This window comes from Cervus canadensis, chromosome 17, assembly GCF_019320065.1.
Source record: "Cervus canadensis isolate Bull #8, Minnesota chromosome 17, ASM1932006v1, whole genome shotgun sequence".
Lineage (NCBI taxonomy): Eukaryota > Metazoa > Chordata > Mammalia > Artiodactyla > Cervidae > Cervus > Cervus canadensis.
In genome coordinates, this window is record NC_057402.1 from 34,315,330 (window position 1) to 34,331,788 (window position 16,459).

Genomic DNA, 16,459 nt, shown 5'->3' on the forward strand with positions numbered 1-16,459 from the left:
AAACCCGCTTCTCCTGCATTAGCAGGCAGATTCTTTACCACTGCACCACCTGGGAAGCCCAGCTCTCCTGAACTGAAGCCCAGCTCACAGAGCAGGGGGAGCAGGCTTGCTCTGTGTGGTCCCTGAGACAGAAAGGGAGCTAAGAGGTAAATGCTCTGAGGAAGCAAGGACAGAGTAGGCAGTCCTAATCAGGGGTAAATCTTTTGTCCCAGGAGGAGATAAGCAGAAGATGAATGACGTGAGCACGGAGGCTGCGGATGAAATCTCTGCCAAAGGCACATGGCAGGAGCAGACCTCTGAGCAACTTCCCACCGAAACACCAGCTGAAGGGAAGGATTTTTTCCTGACAGAGTATCCAAAGCACATGAAACCCACTCGCTCAACTTGGACATGTCTGCGACGCACCAGGGAATGCGGTGCCAAGGGGAACGAGAGCTCAGGCAGATGGAGCAGCAGCTTGGGAGTCGGTGCCCTCTCTGCAACATGAAAGCTGGGCCCTGTGGGTGTCGGTGTTGTTGTTTAGTATTGTTATTTAACTGCTCTTGTATTTATGCCTTCAGAACAGAGAAGCGGGCCCTGCCTCCTGGCACGGCTCTGAGGCCTGGATCCTGGCATCATTACAGAGCGGGCGTCAGAGTGCCTGGTGAGACTAGGCCAGGGGAGGGACAAGGAATCTTTCACAAGCCTTTGGGAGAGGGAGCAATGGCGGGGAAGGGGGGGTGAGCTTCCACCCGGCCACTCCTCGGACTGGTCATCTCAGGAGCACAAGGCTCTTCTGGCCACAGCCGTAAAACAGTAGCCACCCTGGAGACTGGGCAGCAATCCCTGGGCACACTTGGAGGAGGCCACACCCAGAGCACCAAAGGGCCTGGAGGCTATCACTGGAAACGTCTGCCAAAAAACCAGTGTGGGCATCACGCGGCATCTCGGGACACGGATCTCAGCTTTTCCAGCCGGGGCCCAGAAGCAGGGGCCAGCTGATGCTGTGGCACCAGAACCCACACACCATACTTGCCCCCCCACCACCTCTACCCACTCAGATCAGCCAGAAAGGCCACACACTGGACAAAGCAGAAGGTCGACCATCAGGTGTATTGGGGAGAGTAGAGATGGGGCACCTTCAAGAGTGCTTCTCATGGGCAGCGCCTTAGCAGTTTGCTGGGGGTTCAGGAGGAGCAGGGAGTTCACGGGGCTCCTCCAGCAAAGATGAGCTCCAGGGCCGCCTGGATGTCCCCCCCGGTGGCCTGCAGGGCCCGCAGGCTCAGCTCATCGTCCTGGATGCCCATGTCCCTCAGCTGCTGCAGCTGGGGCTGCCACTGGCTCTGCAGAAAGACAGGACAGGCAGGAGCGGTCAGTAAGGATCCGACAGAGACTTGTTCACCTCTAGCAGAAGGAGGTGTGTTCCTCCAGGAAAGCTGCTGACACGAGGTTCCACACAACACAGCACACTGAGGAGGTCCGCGGACTGCTGAGGAGATCTATGGAGAGGCCTGAGGGTTTAGGGAACAAATTAAAAGTTTTTCCAATAAAAGGGGAAATGTATTATAAAGATCAAAAAGAAAAAGCATAAAGTATTCAATGTCTAAATTTCAAAAGATTACTTTCTTTCTCTGCTGTATCTATAGACACACACACACTTTTAAATTAACTTTGCTGTTTTACTATGATACACAGTGCCTGGTGGCTCAGTTGGTAAAGGATCCACCTGCACTACAGGAGGCTGCCTGCAATGCAGGAGACCCGGGTTCGACTCCTGGGTCGGGAAGATCCCCTGGAGAAGGAAATAGCAACTTACTCCAGTATTCTTGCCTGGGATATCCCATGGACAGAGGAGCCTGATGGGCTACACTCCGTAAGGTTGCAAGCGTCGGACACAACTGAGCGACTAAACCACACTGTGGAAAGTGTCACACTCATCTACTCGTCTCCCTCATTCCTGATAGCCTACTTTATCCTCTTTGAGGAAATATAAACATACATTCCTATACTTACCCTTTTCTTATATCTCTCCTTTTTTTCTAACATATTAAGGTATCATAGAAAGTGCTTGTGGATGTCCTGAAATGTACCACAACAGAGCAGTTTCCAATCTTTGCCATTATAGAAACACTGCAGTGACTAGTTCTGTACAAATGTCACTCTCTGCATGCACGTACATCTCCGGGATAAATTCCGAGCAATGGGGCTGCAAGGAATTACAAGCCATCTGTACTTCCTTTTTGGTGAACAGTCTGTTACTATCTTTCGCCTGCTTTTCTACGGAGCTGTTGGTCCTAAATCACTAGAACTTCAATTCAGGGAGGTTTTGCCCTTTGTCTGATCTGCGTTACAGATTTCTTTCCCAGTTTGTGATCAGCTTTCAGACTTTGCTGCTTCTTTTTGTATGTTGGTTTGGTTTGCTTTGCAGAAATTTTCACATTTATGAATTCAAACTATATGTTACTCTTTATACAATGGTTCCTTGATTTTTTGACTTTCAGCTATGAAAGGCCTTCTCTATGGATTTAAAGAAATTTAGTATTTTCAATATCTCTGTCTCATGAAAGAGGAAGTGCACACCTTAGGGAAAAGGATGTGTTTATACTGTGGGAAAGAAGGCAGTGAAGATGAAATGCAAATTCAAAGAAGCAGGTAAGCAAAGGTGAGGATGTGGAGAATTTTTAGAAAACCACAGAAACCAACTCAAGTTCAGTTTACAGGCCAGGTGGAGACATAAAAGCTTCTGAGCTGAAGAGCAGAGCGAACAGGCATCAGGCTGCAGATGATAAAGGAACCAAAAAGACCAACTGTCTCCAGGTCCTGCTCCTGCTCCCCTCATGGTCAGCAGAGCCACGTGGGGCAGTGAGAACCACACGGGCCAGACCCTGTCCCTGTCACTTGATGGCTTCATGACCATGGACCAGTTCCAGAAATGACGTTCATGCCCCAGGCTTAGGAGCAAAGGAAAGAGAGTGAAGCAAACAGTTTGTGCACAGAGGCGTGTAATAAAATGTGCACCCCTTGGGTGAGGCACTTAGCTGCTAGCTAAGCTTCCGTGTTCCATGAGGCAGGGGAGATCGTACCGCTCCCTGGTGACCGCAGGACAAGCCTCATCTCCTTACACAGGCACTCAAGGCCCTCACTCAGGCGTTTGCTCTCCCTTACTCTGGCTCCATCTCAGGATCTCTCATCATGGATATTGCCTTCTGCTCTTGCCAATTTGCCATGTGTACCTCCACATTCGCTCAAACAGGTAGCTGCCTCTGCTGGGACACCACATCCCCTCAACCAAACATCCCCTTCTCTGCCTGGCTAACCTCTAATGAATTCTTTGACAGTAGGTACAACACCACTTTCTCAGAAAAGTTTTATCTGACCTCAAGCCTGGGCCAGCTTCTCACTCTGCTGTTCCCTCAGTTCAGTGACTATCTGGTGCCCCTCCATGGCAAGAATGAGGACTGGCTCATCGCTATCCCAGGAGCTGGACCAAGCCTGGACCAGACATGCTCAAGGCTCAGTCAATGTTCACAGGATGGATGAGTGACTCCTCAACTGAAACAGCCACTGAAATACCCAAGCCGGTGGTCAGTGGAGCCAGGCCATGGGCACTGGGTGCAGGAGTGGAAGCCGCAAGGACAACCGCCCTTGCTGGGAGCACCTTCTCCTGTCACACTATCACGCCCCAGCTGTTCCTGCAGCAAAGCAGGCCAAGTGGAAGGGCCTCGCAGAGCAGAGAAAAGCTCAGCGTCCAAAGTACCAAAGAAGCCGTGTGAACATCAGAAGGGGGAAGACTGACCTGAAGGCTGGGCTGCCCGGAGGCCTGCAGGGCGTGCTGCAGGGCTTGGCTGAAGAGATCGTTGGTGATGGGCGTCCCTGACTGGACGCTGGAGGACATTGGGGAGGTCCCTGAGGAGTGGCCCTAGAGACAGACCACGGTCAGTGCCACCCTCAGAGCCACCCCAGTCTCCCAGCACACACCCACTGCTGTCACATCACCCCAGGCTGCCCAGGGTGCCTCACCACTGCCTCCCAGCAGGGGCCAGCATGAGACAGCCACACAGGGCTACCTAAACGCTCTCTGTGTGGGCACAAAGGGTTCTGTACTCTTTTGCTCCGGGGAGATGGAATGGGACCCCTGACCAAGCCTAGGACCCACACTGGGAGAGGAGAAATGGCCCTGCCGACTGGAGTGACCATCACCAGGAATGCTTAAGCCTGTGTGTATGCTTGGCCACTTTCAGGAATAAGTAAGGACTATTCATTATTGACAGGAGGTTCTTCCAACTGCTAAGAAGAGTCAGTCAGGCCTGGGATGAGCCCCAGACTTCTGAGCCTAAAGGCAGGTGAAGGCAGGTCACCTGAGCTGCAGTGGGAAACCCACTGGGGTTCCAGGTAGAGCTCAGATCAAAGCAGATGGAGCACAAGGATCAGCAAAGGTAAACCCACTCTACCACTGGGCCCTTCTCCCTGGGGGCCCGGCCTGGACCTTCCCACCCCTTCTCTCCATACCTGGGTACCAGGAGTCGGCGTGTGAGAGCTGCTCTCCGGAGTGCTGGCCAGGGCCAAGGCGGTGGCCAGCTCGCTCTGGGTGATGGGCCGGGGCCCGGCAGCTCCACTGTACCCCAGGGAAGCTGGGCGAGAGCTGGGGGTGCTGCTTGAGGGCGTGGACCTGGCACTCTGGACAAGGGAGGTGCCCACATCAGGGCGGCAGCCCCAAGTGGTTCTCAGAAGAACCCCATCCCTGCTCCAGGAACAGTTCTTGGGGAGACTCCCCAGGCTGCCAGGTTCTCAGCAATAGGGTGACACACCTGGGCCCCCACAGGGCCTCTGACCACCCCCTGCTGGGCGTGCCAGGTCCCGGGGAGGGTGCCTCCCAGCACCATCTCCCCCAAGTGGCAGGCAGCCCAGTCACTTACTGGGTGAAAGTCGTCCTCATCATCAGAGAGCCCATCAAACAGGAAGCCACCTGGAGGAGGGAGGACAGATTTCAGGAGGAGGAACAGGAAGGCACAGGCGCTGCTCCAGCATCTCGGCGCTAGTTACTCCAAATTCATGTTCTCATCTCTCCCCTGGAAAATTACAGGACAGATGCTCTCCCTGACTCAAACCCAGAGTTCCCAAGGAACACCCTCTGCCAGCACTATACATAGCTGCGAGTAAAGCAAAGCCCTGGGCCACTGCCCACTCCCCGGGGCCCGCGTCCCCCTGTCCTGGGGCTCACCTGGCATGTCCCGGTAGGAGCTGGAGGGCATGCCCCGGGAAGAGGAGTCGGCCCCCGGCAGTGGGGTGCTGCCTGCTACCGAGTGCAGGACCAGGACAATGGCGTTGACCAGGGCAGGGTGAGCAGGCACCAACCTGAGACGGAGCAGGAAGAAACTCAAGGGTGACTAAGAAGGAAAGAGCATCTGTGGGTTTGGCAGGAATTCTGGGCCAAACAGAATTTGGCAGGAATTCTGGGCCTCACAACAGTCAAGTCACCCCTGCTTGTCCTTAAATTTCCCTGGCTATAGCACCTCCCTCCAGGCGGCTTGTCTCCCTGCTGCTCTGCCATCAGCATCAGCAGGCCTTCACCCTGGGGCCCCCGCAGATGCTTCACTCTCCTCTCTGGCAATGCATGATGGGACACGCACAGCCCAGAGGCTCAGGGGTAGTCTCCTGTCTCAACTCCCAACACCATTTCATCAGGCAGCCTCTGCTGGGCCCCACCATTCCAAGGGTTTGGCTGTTTTCTTCACTTGAAAATAAAGGGACACAACCTCTACTTTCCCTTCCAACTCTAAAATTTTGGGACGTATGCACCTATTTGTTTCCCAGCTTAAAATCCTTCACAGGCTCCCTAATATCTACTGAATGAGATCTAAACTGAGCCTGGCCTGCAAAGCCACCTCCCTCAGGACCCTGCTTCATCCCCACTTCTGCCTGCCCCTTCCCTTGGGCTTTGTCCTTACCTCCCCGCCCCGCACCCCCTCCTCCAGCCCTGGCTCCTCCCCACCTCCTGACACATTTATAGGACAGATTTGGGGGATGGGCTCCAAGAGCAGAATCCAGGGCGACCATTAGGCTTCTGGCCCGACCATGAGGAGAAAAAAAGTGCCCTTATTAAGATGGGCATACTTACGTATCAAGCATGTTGGGATCAGCAAAGACAGAGAAGAGGTCCTTGTCCTGGAGAACCCCTGAAGGAGAACAGGGGTCACCTCAGAGACAGGAAATGTAGCCAGATCCAGTGGGGAGGCCTTGGGGCAACCAGCTTAACGGGGATCCTCATGGAAAGTGGGGAAACAACTTGCGAGGAGCACAGCCCTCGTGCTCCCCATTTTGCTCCTACTGCCCCTCCGCACGGAGGTTACATACTGTGTACAGCACCCCAGCCTCTCTTCCCCGTGTCTCTAGGTTCTCCCCTTGTCCATCAAGGTGAGCAGGAAGTCTTCCCTGACTCTGTGGTTCGGGCTAACTGCTGCCCTCACATGTCCTCCTCACAGTCTCATTTCTGGTGTGTGTTAGGCCACGATTTCCCTGTAGGGCTGCAGCCCTTGGAGGGCTGGGTATATGGAACACATCTGGATTACTCCCCCTCCTGCCACAAGACCAGTGAATCTTCACATGATGTGTCAAAGCTGCTTTAACGTAATTGCCTCCTCCTGGCTTCTCCTTCTTCAACAGTTCCTATTTCCTTTAGTTCAGCCTTGCACTTACCAAGAGCAATGGGGTCACTGCTGAGGCCTGGGGTGGCCACAATGATCTGATCCAGAGATTCCTTATTGCTGAGCATCTTAAAGACCTGCAGGAGAAATGGGGAGGGCTGAACATTCCCACTAGCTCGGTGCACTCAGAAATACCCACACACAGCTGAAGTACTTCCTTCCTCTAAGTGCTTGCACACACACCACCACAGTGGAACAATAGCCCCAGGAAAGAGATGAACCTCTTTTTTTTCTCTGAGATCATGGCTTACTGGAGGGGAAACAACATAAAAGCAAGATCACAATAAGCCTTCAATTTATGGTCCTTTCCCCCATTTCTAGTTCTAATGCTTGCACAATAAAAGCTCTTATTATAAGCCCAATAACAAAGGTTTCTCTAGATTCCAAAAGTCCTTTTCAATCTCCAGACAACTATCATTTTGCATTTATATATATTGGGAAGTTTGCAGCTGTCTTCATCTTGCTTATCAACTCTCCTATGGAAAGTCATCAGTGCATTTTCCAAGTGAGGGGATCCTGGGAAGGAGTGGTGGGCAAGCAGGTCAGTCCAAGTCAAAGAATGAGGCCCAGCAGAAACAGCATACGGATCCTTTGACTGTAACTATACTCATTCCATGAGGCCAATGTCAGGAGAGGCTGTATCATTATCATCAGAGGCAATCAACAATGCCTAGCTGAGAGCCTCTTTGGGGGAAGACAGGGTTCTACTGGGACCCACAGACATGGCGAAACCTCCCCATGGAACTCTGGGGAGCCATGGCAACCAGCTTCCGGCTCCCTCTCTGCACCACCCCTCTCCAGTAGGCCTGCCAAGAGTCTCGAAGCGGGCGCAGCACACACTCACCGCCTCCCTGTAGGAGGAGCTGCCGTGCAGGGCCGTGTGCAGCACTCGGAACTCCCTCAGAGCAGCCACCTTATCCACAGGTTCTGGGGATGAGACACTCAGTCACCCTGTGACCAGGGCCTCACCCCTGCCACAGACGCAGCGCATCGCCTCAGCCAGAGTCCAGGTGCGGGTTCTCTTCCCTCCTCACCCCGCTAAGAATGGGCACCCAATCAAAAAAAGCTATGCCACAGACATGAAAACGGCACTCTCTTTTTAAGCCTCTTCGGTAGATAAACAAATTCAAGTTCTAGCAGAGGAGACTCTTACCTTAGGAAAGAGACTATTCTGATCAATCTCCCACTGCAGGAATTCTAGACTTTACACACTTGGAAAGGAGGAGGGTATAATGAACTCAGTAGACTTTTGTGCAGTGATTTAAAATAAGTGCTGCAAGCCATCTGAACAATATGGAGCCATGTTGACACAATATGTTAAGAGAAAGAAATAGAACATAAAGTTGTATGGGTGTTCTCTAGTAAAACTTTATGAGAAGTCAGTGTGCATGTGGGCCAAGGCTGGAAGGGAACAAGCCAAGGTGACAGGATTGTGGGGGTAACTGTTTTCTCCTGGGTATTTTCTTTCAGGCCTCTTTAATATTATTTTGATTAAAAACAAACAAACAAACAAATATAAGAAGGACCAAGACAACACTGTACCTCTAGGCTTCTGAACAAACTTTCATCACATGTCCAAAAACAAGCATGTCACTAGGACTCAAAGTTCCTTTTTGATCTTTGGACTTTATGACTCATACATATGGGAAAGTCTAGCAGTTGTCTTAGTTTTACTTGGTTACTTTACTATTTAGGCCATCCACCCATTTCATAGATAATTTAGGACATCAGCCCATTTCATAGAAATTTCGGTAAAAGAAGGGGGAGTAGGCAGGAAGTCCACCCTGGATCACACTTTTAAAAGTGTGGTGACCCTCAATTCAGGAAGGCTACTTGTGATTATATGGCCTTGCACTGTTCAATTCCAAAGGCACGATTCCCAAAGCAAGGAGAATGGCACCCCTGGGGTTCTGTGTGGCAACCACACCCTTACCTATCATTCTAATCATGAGGGTTGTCTCTTCTGAAAAATATTCACCTGAAGTAAGTTACCTGGCTTATTCGTTAAACAAATTTGTGCTAAGCATTTACTCCACGCTTTTGGAGTGAATCTTGTTTTGTGCAAGGCACAGGAATGCAAAAAGTAAGAGTCCCTGCCATCAAGGAACTCATTAGACAGTAAGAGAAATGAGACAGAATCAAACACACATACACAATTACAAAATACCACGCTGAGGGCTTCAACAACAGAGACATGGACCACAGTGAGGGCATTAGGCACATGGAGGCCGACAGCACTACTGACTGGGAGGACCACACCTCCCAGGGGAGAACGTTTGAGAGGAGTATTAAAGGTAGAACAGATGGTGACTGGGGGAAAAGGTATTGCAGGTCTAAATGAGAACAAGCGCAAAGGCTTGGGAGAATGTAAGCATGAGGTGCTTTGAAGGAACACGAAGCTGATTCTGTGCTGGAGCCCAGGGTACATACCCCTGCTCAAAGAGCAGGCCTAAGTGAGATCCTAAAGGGATTTGTAACCTTCTGCAGAGAACCACCAAAGGGGTCCAGGTGGGAAGGAAGCAACTGACACTTTCTCCTCCTACAGGATCTAATCTGGTGGAAGATAAAGAAATGTGCTTCCTCTTGAAAGAACACTCAAGGATAAAATATCTAAAATGCCGTCACAAAAATTTCTTTTCAAATCTAAAAGTTTATTTTCACCTCTGAATAAAAAGTCCGTTTGTTTCAAAAATAAATTTCCAGGGGATAAAAAGGACTCTGAAATCTTAAGCCCATAATCAGCTAAAGAGTTGTCTCTTTAATGTCTCTGAGCTAATCTCATCCTTTGGAAGTGGGAGGCAGCCAGCCCAGTGGAAAGAATACTCTTGAGCCAGGAAAACCTGGATTCACATCCCAGCTCTTGCATTCATTTTTCTAAGCAGATGACCTTGAATGAATACCTTTCTAATCCTCTTTTTCTTCATGTATAAAACGCGAATACTGTTACCTGACCTGCTGAGCCACTTGATTAAATGAGATATCAAACCGCAACAATCTGGCTGGAAGAAGCAACAAATGCTCCTTTCCGTCTGTCAATCCCCTCCAGCCAAAGACCAGAGGGGCACACCTGCAGCTGTGCCGGGGTGTTTACTGCTCGTAAAGAGGGATGCGCACCACCAGGACCACAGGGCATCTCAACAGCAGCACGCTAGAAGGGACTCAGAGGGTCTGGGCTTTAGTTAGGGGACTCGGCGCGGAAGTTGAAGGAAGCAGGGTTTTGTTGTGGATTGGAGGCTGTCAGGAAGTGGGGGTGATTTTATGATTAGGTATCTTAATAATTCTTTTCTAGAAGGAAGGAAAACTAGAGCAAGATGAAAGCTGAAATTGGTGAAGAAACAGCAGTCACTCCTAATGGGCAGGATAGAGGGTTATTTGGTCATTTCTGTGGTTAGTCAATGTGCAGATTTATGGCTCTGTTCAGAAATGAGAGGAAATCTTAGTTTTTATCTGGATCCATTATGGCCCCAGAGTGAGTGGCCTTGTAGATGCTGGTGACCTGTGAAATTGTTCACAATTCAAGGCCTAGCTGAAGGCCAGGCCAGCCCCTGGATACCAGAGACTGCCTTTCTCTTTCTCACTTCCCATCAGGTACAAAAGAAGATCTTTTTGTCCTTTATGTTTAGAATTGAAAAGAGGGAGAATTTCAAGCTGATAACCAGTCACAGCAATTGTGAACATTATTAAAATATGTCAAACTGCCCGTTTTTAACAAAGCTAATCTCTTACACAGCTTAGCTTTATCCTCAGGGAGGCTTTTAAAACACAGATGTGAAATTTAAATTATGAATTCCAAGCACCACCTTTTATCAGTAAGTCAGAAAGGCATGAGAGGCTTTGTATGTTTCCTCCAAGAGCTACTTTCACACCATTTGAATATTCTCAAACTCCAGGAAAATAAATTAGCAGGAGTGAGGTGACTGAACAAATCACCCGCCTGAAGCAGTTTGTGGGAAGATCTGTGAACATGAGAATACACCATAACATTTAGAGGAGGGCAAGGAGTTTTCAGCTTCTTTCTAATGAGAACAAAAATAACCAAAAAATACAAGGTTCACTGAGAAATAAACTGTTGCCCTAAAGGAATTTAAATAGATACACACTCTCCATGACACTAAAACAATGGGTAATGAACTTAAAAGTGCCTTCTGTTAGTGGCCGCTGGCAGCAAGAAGATCAAAATTACACTGTTCATCAATGTGTCCAATCCAATAAATAATAAAGATATCCTTTATTATCATCTCAGTAAATCTCCCCTATGTTCCACCCAGGCCCTTGCCTCAAGGACGCACAGACCCTCCTTCCCTTGCAGATATTTCAGAAGCTCTGCCTGTCTAAGAGCCAACACTCACCCGGTTTCTGATCAGGCTCAGGCCAGGACTTGCGCAGAACATGGACCGTGGATCCAGGTTGAATGCCATAAAAGTCAAGGGTCTGATCATCTTTTAGCTTCCGGCCACAGTATATCAGATCTATGAGAAGGGAAAAAAAAGAATCGTTCATTTATATTTTGCTCCTCATAACAATTTAAATGACTTCTGTCCCCTAAAAACCTTATCTTGATTGGACAGATAGCTAGAGAATGATATATGCTTTAAAAAGTACTCTTAATAAATACATTTTGCCAGCCTGGATGGAAGTGGGGCCTGGGGAAAATGAATACATGTATATGTATGGCTGATTCCTTTCACCGTTCACCTGCAACTACCACAACAATGTTCATGGACTATACCCCAATACAAAATAAATAAAGTTTGAAAATAAAAAAACAAATACATTTTAATAACAATTGTTACAAGTGTAAACTGATAAAATACAGAATCTATGCACAGGAAAACTCTAGACCTTAACATCATGGAGACTGTACCCTTTAAATCAATGGGAAAATGTAACAATAAAAAAGAATGAACCCCATGTTTTTATGACTAAAAACACTTTTTTTTGCCAGCTTATACCATTTTGCCTGTTTATATGCCATTGCATTAATAATATATGGCTTCCCAGGTAGCACTAGTGGTAAAGAACCCGCCTGCCAGTGCAGAAGACTTAAGAGACATGAGTTCGATCCCTGGATTGGGAAGATCCTCTGGAGGAAGACATAGAAACCCATTCCAACTGGGTTGGAGAATCCCATGGACAGAGGAGCCTGGTGGGCTACAGTCCATGGGGTGGCAAAGAGTTGGACACAACAGAAGAGATTTAGCACGCATGACTGAAGATATACTTTTGCCAGTTTATACCATTTTTCTAGTTTATATGGCATTGCATTAATAATACAATTTAATTATATTCACTTTCACTAGAGTGATGCTGGCTGGAGTCCAGGGTTTGATCCCTGGTCAGGCAACAAAGATTCTGAACGCCACACAGCATAGTCAAAAATAAAAAAGACAAAAAAAAAAAAAGAAAGAAAGAAATATTTAAATTCCTTCTTCCTTCACCTAGAATGCCCTTGCCATCTCTCCTTTTTCGCTGTCTTCCCTCCAACCAACCAACCAACCAACCAACCAACCAACAATCCTTCTAACCATCCCTTAAGACCTACCTGAAATGCCATATACTAAGGGCCTTTCCCTAGCCAGCACCTCCTTCCAATCCAAGTTCTTGCTCTTTCAAAGAATGTTATAGTCAAGGAATGTTGTGATGAAGTAGTTCAATATATTGTACAACTAAAATGGTAACCAACGGTTTTATTATATGATTTGTTTCTATTCACCTAACAACAATCACTTCCCAGCAGTGTTAACATTTGTTTTCGTTTAGTCTCTAAGTCGTGTCTGACTCTTTTGCGACCCCATGGATTGTAGCCCATCAGGCTCCTCCACCCATGGCATCTCTCAGGCAAGGATACTGGAGTGGGTTGCCATTTCATTCTTCAGGGGATCTTTGCCACCCAGGGATTGAACCTGCATCTCCTGCATAGGTAGGCAGATTCTTTACCACTGAACCACCAGGGCAGCCCAGTGTTTACATTATGAGACAACAAATCCCAAACTCTTAATTTACCCTTGTGATTCCAGAATGATTCTCCCCCAAAAGAAATCAGAGCAGAAGCCCATCCCCAGTCCACAGAGACTCACCAATGAGCTCAGGGTCTGGAACAGACTCCTGGAGTTTGCCAGCAATAAGCTGCTTCAGAAATGAAATACTATATCCCCCCAGGGAGTATTCTCCGAGCTCTGTCTCTGGCAACCGAAGAATAGATTTGGGGGCAAGTGGCTGGTCAGCCAGCTTCACCGCCAGGTGCCAATCTGAGAGAGACATCCTCTCTCTTTCGCGCTCTCTCTTTCTCCCTGTAAAAGAACAAAGCCTTAGTGGTTAAAGGACAGACCTACACCACCCACACCCCACCACAGGGTTGAATGAGAACTCTCTGTGACTCTGTTGGAAAAGCTCAGGATGCAGCATCAGGAGGCCTAAATTAGAATCTCAGGTCCTCTTTTCACTCATTCTATGGCAGCAAGAAACTTCAGCTCTCTAAGCCTCTTTGGCTTTACAGTGGACATAAAAATGCCATCCCACCTAACAGGTGTGTTGTGAGGTTCAAATGAGATCATCCAACCCTCTCCCTTACATAGACTCTGTGTTTCTTCATCAACTTTTGCTTTAACCACCACAACAGCTTTACCAGAAGCTCCCTGCCTCCTGCTTCTCCCTGTTAAATATCCACGCTGCCACTCATCATTTTAAAATGCAGATCTGATCAAGACACTCCTTTGTTTAGAAATCAAACCACTTCTATGAATAAGTCTAAACGCCACAGCCTGGCTTTCAAAAACATTCACATCTGTTCTCTCTACCAGCCTTCCCCTCTCAAGAGTTCTGGGCTGCCCCACCCTCCCCAACACTTAAGTCCACCCCCACCAAGCCTGGATTCATAACAAAGTTCTCCCCAACTCTGCTCATCTGCTAACTCTGCATATAACTCCTCTTCCCTCTCTAAGCAAACTCTGATCAAGAGCAACTCAAACACAACCTCCTCTGTTCTGTCGCCCCCCCTGTTGTTGTCACAGTCCCTCATGACAAAGGGTTAAAATATCTATACTATTTACTTCTCAATCGTCTCTGCATCTCATTCTTAGAGGCTCTTGAAAGCAAAGACTAGAATTTTTTGTCCTTATTGACTCAATGCCCGGTACTTATGGGTACCCAGAAAATGAATCAGAAACCGGGCGGTTGGGAGAATTAAGACAAGACAAGGCCTTGTTAGAATCATTACTGCTTCCAAAGTGGCTTCTTTGGAAGAGGAAAGAAAAGGCTTCGAGGCTGTGCAGCAGATCCTAAGGCACCCTCAAACCTTCCATCTCCAGGTTAATGACAGGGAAGGAAATGAATCTTTTAATACACTATATATCATTTAATCCTCACAACTGTTCTGAGACAGGCATTATCATCTACATATTACAGCCGAAGGAACCAAGATCTAGAAAGGTGAAGTCAGCGGCCCAAGGTCACTGATAGTTAATATTGCGACAGGGACACTATCTCTTGGGTGACGACCCCACCACTCCCACAGAACCAGCTAACTAGTCACCACAGGTCGATCCCGCGCGGCCCGGGACCCAGCGCCCTCACCCGTCCCGCGGAAGGAACCCGGCCGCAGGGCCGCCGGTGTAAACACTCACTCAGGTCCTCTCGCCGGAAACCGGAAGCTCCGCGCTGCATTCTGGGAGTTGCAGTTCCTGAGGCCGCTCCCCCACCCACCCAACCCCCGCCCCTTTATAAATAACCGGCCGGCAATGAGGCGCTGGTTGTAAAGCTTCCGGTTTCCGGGGGTGTAGCTCCTCTACAGTTTGAAAGTCCCGGCGCGAGGGTGTCTTCTTGCTTTCGTGTGAGAGTATTATGTATCAGTCAGTCTTCCAAGGCGCAGGTCACCGGAACGAGGTCTGACGTGAGGTTTGCGTGCGCGCGTGCTAAGTCGCTTCGGTCCTGTCCGACTCTTTGCGACCCCACGCACGGCAGCCCGCCAGACCCCTCTGTCCATGGAATTCTCCAGGCATCTCCAGGCAAGAATACTGGAGTGGGTTGCATGCCCTGCTCTAGGGGATCTTCCCGAACCAGGGATCGAACCGGCGTCTCTTCTGTCTCCTGCATTGACAGATGGGTCCCAGGTGTGATGTTTACAGCCCCGCGACTCCCGCAATGTCCTGGCACGCATGCAGAGTCAACAGGTTACGCCAGGTCCGTACGGCACTGCAGATGGAAACGCCGGTTTCCGGACTCTCGGCCCTGGGTCTCCAGCTTCGACCAGTCGTCGCTCGGCAAGGACCCTTTCTGAGCAGCCTCTTCAGACTCGCCCCAGCCTCGTACTCCTCACCAGGAAACGGCCTGTCTTTGAGGGGTCAGCTTCCTTTGTGCTCCTCGCTTCTAGCTTTTCGTGGCGAACATGCCTGCGAAGGCATACTAGGAACCCAACGATGACTTCCTCTACAAGTTGGTACGTTGAGAGAAGTTACCAAGGGTTTCTGGTACACCCCAACGTGCAGTAGTGGGATTTATATCAGTCATTCATAGAAGCAATTCGGGAAGGGGAATTTCACTGAACTCTCAGAGAAACTGCATACAGTCATCCATGGTATCCTCAGGGGATTGCTTCCAGGAGCCCCTCGTGGATACCAAAATACGCGGATACTTAAATCCCCTGCGTAAAACTGGTATTGTACGGTCGACTGTATTTTAGATGCGTAGTTAGAACAGATTGTTTTTGCCCAGAGGTTAGAATTAAACTATTCTGTTCGAACTCTACTGGAGGAACTCATTCAAGGACTAAGGAAAGGCCGAAAAAAAAAAAAAAAAACCAAACAGGTAAATATTTAAGAAAATAATGAGGTTGATCCTAGCAACTAAAGACTGATTTGGTGTGCACAAACGTAAAAGCAGGACTGCAACATTCCAGTGTATGGACTGAGACGAAGGCAACAACTGAGCAGGAGAGCTTGACTATGGAGAGCAGATAAACTGCAGGTTCTGGGAGGGCCTAGCACGGAGCTAGTTACTCCTCTACTCTTCAGTAAACTGAAAAATTCTTAAAGCAATGGGAATACCAGACCACCTTACCTGCCTCCTGAGAAATCTGTATGCAGGTCAAGAAGAAACAGTTAGAACTGGACATGGAAAAATGGACTGGTTCCAAATTAGGAAAGGAGTAAGTCAAGGCTGTATATTGTCACCCTGCTTATTTAATGTATATGCAGAGTACATCATGTGAAATGCCGGGCTGGATGAAGCATAAGCTGGAATCAAGATTGCTGGGAGAAATATCAATAACCTCAGATATGTAAATGACACCACCCTGATGGCAGAAAGTGAAGAGGAACTAAAGAGCCTCTTGATGAAAGTGAAAGAGAAGAGTGAAAAAACTGACTTAAAACTCAGCATTCAAAATTCTTAAAGTGATGGGAATACCAAACCTCCTTCTTCAAAAAACTAAGATCATGGCATCCGGTCCTGTTACTTCATAGCAAATAGATGGGGAAATAATGGAAACAGTGGCAGACTTTATTCTCTTGGGCTTCAAAATCACTGCAGATGGTGACTGCAGCCATGAAATTAAAAGACTCTTGCTTCTTGGAAGAAAAGCTATGACAAACCTAAACAGCATGTTAAAAAGCAGACACAAAGGTCCATCTAGTCAAAGCTATGGTTTTTCCAGTAGTCATGTATGGATGTGAGACTTGGACCATAAAGAAAGCTGAGCACTGACGAATTGATGTTTTTGAACTGTGATGTTGGAGAAGACTCTTGAGAGTCCCTTGGACTGCAAGAAGATCAAACCAGTT

General features: G+C 48.5%; 1 protein-coding gene across 3 annotated transcripts; it reads right to left on the reverse strand.

Moving 5' to 3' along the window:
- Nucleotides 1-1,073: 1,073 nt before the first annotated feature.
- On the reverse strand, nucleotides 1,074-14,427 carry UBL7 (ubiquitin like 7). Of its 3 annotated transcripts, none has more exons than XM_043489454.1 (11): nucleotides 14,306-14,427; nucleotides 12,761-12,973; nucleotides 11,033-11,152; nucleotides 7,528-7,610; nucleotides 6,676-6,760; nucleotides 6,098-6,155; nucleotides 5,201-5,334; nucleotides 4,896-4,945; nucleotides 4,489-4,656; nucleotides 3,776-3,898; nucleotides 1,074-1,322 (listed from the first exon to the last, which is right to left on the reverse strand). In XM_043489454.1, the coding sequence occupies exons 1-11, from the start codon at nucleotides 14,343-14,345 to the stop codon at nucleotides 1,185-1,187; spliced, it is 1,212 nt and encodes a 403-aa protein (XP_043345389.1). In that variant the 5' UTR covers nucleotides 14,346-14,427; the 3' UTR covers nucleotides 1,074-1,184. The 3 variants fall into 3 exon arrangements, with proteins under 3 accessions (XP_043345389.1, XP_043345390.1, XP_043345391.1); XM_043489455.1 differs by having other exon boundaries at nucleotides 14,256-14,336; XM_043489456.1 differs by lacking the exon at nucleotides 14,306-14,427 and adding an exon at nucleotides 14,215-14,245.
- Between the last annotated feature and the right edge of the window lie 2,032 nt (nucleotides 14,428-16,459).